The sequence below is a fragment of the Montipora foliosa genome, chromosome 1, assembly GCF_036669935.1.
Source record: "Montipora foliosa isolate CH-2021 chromosome 1, ASM3666993v2, whole genome shotgun sequence".
In the NCBI taxonomy this organism is placed as follows: Eukaryota; Metazoa; Cnidaria; class Anthozoa; order Scleractinia; family Acroporidae; genus Montipora; species Montipora foliosa.
The window spans coordinates 38,452,467-38,459,115 of NC_090869.1; the positions used below are offsets into that span (position 1 = coordinate 38,452,467).

At 40.2% G+C, this 6,649-nt stretch overlaps 1 protein-coding gene across 1 annotated transcript in view; it reads right to left on the reverse strand.

Annotated features, from left to right (window-relative positions):
- Positions 1-2,654: 2,654 nt before the first annotated feature.
- LOC137977587 (neuroguidin-like) overlaps positions 2,655-6,649 on the reverse strand; it is a 23,912-nt gene continuing 19,917 nt past the window's right edge. Inside the window, exons 12-17 of the mRNA XM_068824858.1 lie at positions 5,216-5,264; positions 4,621-4,704; positions 3,791-3,816; positions 3,619-3,649; positions 3,177-3,213; positions 2,655-2,736 (exon numbers count right to left, since the gene is read on the reverse strand). Of these exons, the coding sequence (XP_068680959.1) occupies positions 2,711-2,736; positions 3,177-3,213; positions 3,619-3,649; positions 3,791-3,816; positions 4,621-4,704; positions 5,216-5,264 (253 nt within the window). The 3' untranslated portion in view covers positions 2,655-2,710. The remainder of the gene's footprint in view (positions 2,737-3,176; positions 3,214-3,618; positions 3,650-3,790; positions 3,817-4,620; positions 4,705-5,215; positions 5,265-6,649) is intronic.

A 6,649-nucleotide genomic window follows, 5' to 3' on the forward strand; every position in this document is an offset into this window, starting at 1 on the left:
AAATGCTAGAACTCCCAAGTGTATACTTCAGGTAACTGCTCACGGGGAGCCGCTCGACTGATGATACAAAAGTAAAGAATGAAAGTAACTGCCAGTGTTGGGTTGAACATGTTCGTCGTTGCAGTGTAGTGATGAAGACACAGGACTATTTATCCGAATCGTCCGGGTTCGAGTATTAGTAAGTGCATATAGCACAGTTCTTTGTTCCCTTACTACGTTGTAATGTTGAGACTCAATGGGTACCTGTATTAATACAGAAACCGATAAGATGTGTTGACAGAGCTTGAGGGAAGGTATAGTAATCTCAATTTTTGGGAGGTTGATTAGGTAGAGAACAAACTTAACCTAGGTAAACTGAGGATCACCAATTTAACCTGTTGTAGGTAAAAATGGATTCAACCCGAGTACGGATTTTACCGGCAACATATACTCGTTTTAACACTGTATATTTAGTCAACTTGATTTCATCAATTCATATATCAATCTAGTCACATTGGGTCTTAAATCTGTGCCTACGTCCGATTACCATTAACTCGGTTTTTGTTACATTTAAACTCAACGGAGAGCCAACAGTAAAGATTACTGAGTTCAGGTGTTATTGTTACAGTCTCGGTCACAAACGTTGTAACACAGACGGCAATTTGCCCCCTCTCCCCCTTCGATGTTGATGTTTATGAATTGGGGTGCAAAAACCAACCGGTAAATGCAACATTGATGGGAGAGACGAGGAGGGGTACGTTGTTAATGGCTTTGAAGTGCTTCACTTGCTGTTCAAGCGAAGTGTTACAACTATTTATGACCGAGATTTTACCACATTTTGATTATTGCAGTCCGGTCTGGGACTGTTTGAGTGGGCAATTGAATGATAAAGTGCAAAAATTGCAAAATCGCACAGCCAGGGAATGTGTTGCCGATCCCCAGGCCCCCTCGTTTTTCCCCTATATTTGCAAAGACCTCTGGGATCGCCAAGGGGCAAACAAACCAACCGATTGCGCTGCTCGAGTTAAAACATGCCATTACAAACATTCAATGAAAAGTATTTGTAGGATTTGAGCTCGAGTTAAAATTGGGAGATCAGAAACCTTCTATAAGAGGTAATTGTAGGATTTCAAGAAAAAAAAATCGTTCGAGTTTAAGAAGTAGTCATAGATGGTGGCGATCACCGTGCAGCGAGTGTATGGATGCGACAACGACTGTCGATATTCAGAGCGACAGATCAAACTAGTGCTGTCTTGAGGTTTTACTCCTATCGAACCAAGAAAGTAATACAGCTTATATTAGGAGAAACAGCTTCAAAGTACAAACTTCAAGGCCAACAACAGCACTAAAGTTTACTCAAACCATTTTTGGGGTGCAGGGATGGCGCAGTCGTGAGAGCACTCGCCTCCCACCAATGCGGCCCGGGCTGCGTCATATGTGGCTTGAGTTTGTTGGTTCTCTACGCTGCAACGAGAGGTTTTTCTCCGGGTACTCCGGTTATCCTCTCTCCTCAAAAACCAACATTTGATTTGATTTGCGTTAACTTGTTAGTTTCAATTTACAGTGTCCCCAATTAGTGTTCTACAGCGCTAGAAGATTAGACACTTAAATAAAGTTCCTTTCCTTTCCTTTTGCCGGTGAATACCGTTGTGATACTTGCGAGAAGCCCATTTTGTATACGAAAGGTTATCCAGACGAGGGCAATGATCTGAAGGCCAGAGAAAACATCGACACGAACGCAAAACGAAGGCAACATTCAAAGCCAGATTCTGAGCCTTCAGTGAAGCAATGTCGTGATAGCTATTTGGAGGAAGAGTCGGATTAAAGTGCTTCGTCCTCGCGCAATTCCGAGTTACGTTTTTACTTTCAGTCGAGGATGATTTCACATGGTCAATCGTAATTTTATTTTCAGTGGTGTATTGCGTTCCATTAGCATTAGATCGGTTTGAAGAAGGGAATAGTTTCTGATCAGTTTTGCTTTTCCTTTCAAAAACTGCGCGAAAAATGCGTGTGTGAAGACCTAAGTAACATCTCAAGTTATTTTACTTTGCATCTCATTTGAGTCGGAAAGTTAGAACGATACGATGCAAGTAACATGTAAGTAACTTGAAACCCATCCTTACGCCCGACTTGAGGTTTCTTGGGCTGCGCCAGGAGGTCCAAACATGTCCATCACAGCAGACCATTGTGCTTAAGTTTACTTGAAGTACTTGCATTATTTGTGTGTAATGCGTTAAGGAATAAAATAATTACTTGACTTGAGATTTTCCTAAATTTACTCACATCTAGTGTAAAGACGGTTTTTCAATGCAGGAAAAGAATTAAAACATTATGGTCGACTGGTGATTTTTTCTTGTTTATTTGACCTGCAGAGCGTCTGTGGAATGTGAGCTTGCGTGGACGATCTCCGTATACTGATTTTGATTTAAGACATATAAAAACTTAATTATGTCTCTTAATTTGACAATAACGTACTCAAACAGTTTTCATTCCCTTATCAGTAAGAAAATGAAGAAAGGAAAAAGGCGACAAGTTGGCCTCAAACAATTCATGCACGTGCTGCAGGCCTACAGATCTTACACGCATTCGTTCATTCAGACAGCCCCGATAACAATATGGTAGTGCACTGCACTACCACAAAAACGTACAATAAGCAGTAAACATGATGACAGCGACACAGAAAATGGTCCTTTATTTCGACAAAGGCTACATGGTTTTCCACGTTCATGTTTTATCTTCGACGTCTTCTCGCAAACCCTAAACGGAAGAAAACTCATTCTTAATCAAATAACACATTAAGGACAATTTGTAGGCCTCGTTATAAATGGCACTTTACATCTGCCAAACTGACATTTACCCCTTACTTCAAATTACCCGGAGAGTGACTCTAATCATTAGATCACTCTCCGGGTAAGTTAGCGTAAGTTTAACAGGAAGGAGAAAAGATTAAGAAATGACAAAGAATCGAACCAGAGTCGATGGGTTCCGATGTCCAGTCGACTCTAACTATATAATATCCAGACAAACTGCCAAACTCCGCAAAAACTCAACTTATGGAGCAGGGTTGGCGCAGAGAAGAGAGGGAAGTTAGTTATTACGGAAACTTTGAAAGTAAACTTCAATAACGAAATCACTATTACAGTCAGTAAACAGAATCAACTGACTGCTGAAGTATAGTTCCCAAAGCAGAAATTCACCTTTTTTCTTCTTAGCACTCCCAAACTTCCTCTTCACCTGTAGACAAACGTAAAAAGATCAGAAAACGCTTACACAAAACCTAAAACCCCTGGTTGATCAAAGCGTGGATAACTGTTGGGTAGCCACAGCATTTTTCTGTATTCTTACCAAATGGCCTCCAAACCCTTTCTCTTCTCTATAGATCACAGTGAAATTTTCGTTCAATCCAAGTACTACCTCTCTTTAGGTTTTTGACAGATATTGAGTCTTTCTGGTTTGTGAACACATGGCAGCGTGTCAAGGCTGATTTTAAGGAACGATTGTGAGAAAGTGCATGTGGAAATCAGGGAAAAAGGCGCCCACTGTGCTAACGGTTCTCGACGGAAGAAATGTTTACCCTTCTGAAGTACTTTCCACAGAAACTAAGCAAAATCAAATTTACAGCAGTTTAATCTAGTTTACCTTAACTTTTGATTTTTTGCTGGTAGACAGCCTGCAAAAGAAAGTTTGAGAAAATAATAATAATGCAGTATGACGAGATAAGGTTTTGGTGACTAAAACTTTGCCATCAAAACATCATTGCACATTAACAAAAGTTTATCGTCACGCTGAGCAATAAAATGAAAATCCATACCTGGATTCGGCTGAGTGGTCACCACCCTGAAGAATACAAGAGTAGGTTAGCATTTGAAGTAAGGCGCTTGGCTAGACATGATAATGATGAGAAGAAGGATAAAAGAGGATAACGACTCGACGACGTGGTTTGTGTACGAACGCCTACAAAATACTGTATCAGCCAGCTCGCTATCTACATGTATTATTGCCTCCTTTGAGAGGTTATGGGGAAGATATCTTTTGACAAACACTGCTTTTGTTATTCAAATGTCCAACCACAGAAACAAAAGACCCTTTGTTTTGACAGCCAATGAGGCTCTGATTGGCGCATAAATGACAATAGGTGACGTCAACGTCAAAAACACTCAATCCCTGAGTGTTACGGCTGCCCTATTGTTCTGACACAAAAAGCATTTGTCTAATAACAATAGGGCAACCATAACACGTCACAATTATTCAAGATGGCGGCGCCCACAAAATTTGAAAACAAAAATAGGCGTTCCTAAAACTCATTTCTTTCGAATACAAACGCTTTCTTTGAAACGAATTTAGATTGACTCGACCGTAACAGTTATTTCCTGTTAATTAAGGTTACTTTTTTGTTGAAGTGGAGATTCCTTTTAAAGAACCTGTACCAATGTGCCACGGGTTCCGTTTCCGCTCTCAGCGTCATAAATCGGTTGTCTTTCCTGGTTTCTCTACCCTGCTCAGGTTTTTTTTTTTTGCTCTAGTTTTCCCGTCTCATCAAAAATCAACGCCTTATTTGATGTGCTTTCATTTGCTGATGATGATGAAGACTTATTATTACAATTATATGAAGATGTTTGCAAATGTATGAAGTGAACTCACCGCTTTCTCTTCTCCTGCGTTCAAAACAGATAAGTCCGCAAATGACGTCAGTTCATGGAATCCTGACTCAGCGCGCTCCCACATCTGAATAACAAAATAAATCCTTCAGTGTGTGTTCACATGACGTCACGGCAGCCATGTTGGAAGAGCGAAACAAAGAAAAAGCGGCCATGTTGGAAGAGTGAAATATGCTACTGGGAATTGAAATCCATTTTCATGAAAATTCTTCCTTTTGTTTTAGTATGCAAATATGGCTGCTGATCACATGAGCGAAAGCACTCTATACTCGTGTGACTCACATCATAAGCAGAACAAAGTTTGCAAAAATTTATCTGGCGCATCTAAGCATCTATTTCTGTAATACATGATTTTTGTACTCGTTGGTGCGCGAAGAATAGAAACGTTATCGCCGGCTGACAGCAGAAGGTCAGCGTAGACAAAAAAAAACTGTGAAACAGCTTAAAGCCGCCTGTGCGAGTTACCACGTAAATTCAACATTGGACATGTAATTATGTTTCGATGGGATTTCAAAGCTGACTTACAAAAATCGTTGACTTGGACTATACCATATGCTATTATAGCTTAGAAAACCAACCTTTTTCTTTTTCTTAGCGGGTAGCCGAATCAGGTTTTCCTCTTCATACCTATCAAGATGAAAAAGATCAATCCTATGTGTTAACAAGACGCACTTTAATTCGAGGGAGAAAAATTTTCCTTTTTTTTTTTTGATTTTAAGTAAAGGTTAACGTCACACCTGTCGATAACAGAAAAAAATATGTAAAAAGATCAAATATTTCAACACTTTTTCGCCGGAAGTAGAAGTTCATTTTGATTGACAGCATATGTAGACTATCTGAGCGCTTTTCATAGAAAACATCAAATAATTGTCTTCGCTCGTAAACGTTTGAGGAATTTGTATATACTTTTCATAGCATTAAATCGTATTTTAAGAAAGCACTTGGCAATGAAAACCCACAAGCCACGTGAATATCCGAGGTCTGGAGCTAGCAATAGGAGAACACAACGGAAAAATCACAGAAACATAATTATGAATGATGCGAAGCAGGGAAGTTTAGACGAATTAACACAAAGAATCACGTCATCAGAACTGGCCTTCAGACTCCTCTGGCGAAGCATAATCGGCGAATAAATTATCGTACCATCTGAAGAAAAATCATGGGAATTCAAGATGTGCTAAATCAGGTTCTATCAGTACACTGCCAGTGAACGAGAATAAACACACTTGTAGTGATAAAGAAGTAAGACCATAAATGAAAGCTGTACCAGGTACTAATGGCTTAAATAGAAATCACTACTTAAGCTTTAGCCAAACCAGGTGATCGACAGTAGAAATTCTTTCGTGAACCTCCGATTTCGGGAAACAAACTAAGAGAACACAAAAAGTGGCAATATGACCATGGCATGTAGATGACGCAATATTACCATGACACGCAGGGTTGTCAATAAGATTTGAAGTAGGTGGAGAAATTGTGAAAGTAGACGGCACTGGGAGCCGTAGGCAACCGGCCAAGGCCCCCAGCGGGGTACAGGGGCAGAGCCCCGTTGGGTCCAGGGGGCGAAGCCCCCGGAAGCAAAATGAGTTTGACTTATTGACATTGACAAAAATTGCCTTTCCTCAGAGAAATTTTAACAAGTCTCACTTCCTGAAAAGGACATTAAGGTACTAACAACTAATCAGCTGTTTTATATGTTTCTTCTATGTGGAAAACGAAGACAGTCCAGCGGTAATCCAGGCAGATTTGTCACCAGTCTTTCTCTTCTGTCCATTCAACATGGCGGACAGCAGAATCGATCGCGTTGTTTTTCCGTACGCGTGTTGAGTAAATTATAATAGAACTCGTTTAAAATTACCCAACAAGCAAAGAGGGGACAAAATATCACCAAAAACCACTTTTATTGATGACTACCTTCAGGATATATCGAATGTTTTCCAAAAAGTCGGCTCCTTAGTGGGGAGTAGCCGCCAGAGTTCGCCGGTTGCCGGCTTCTAATGAAATCCATGGACACG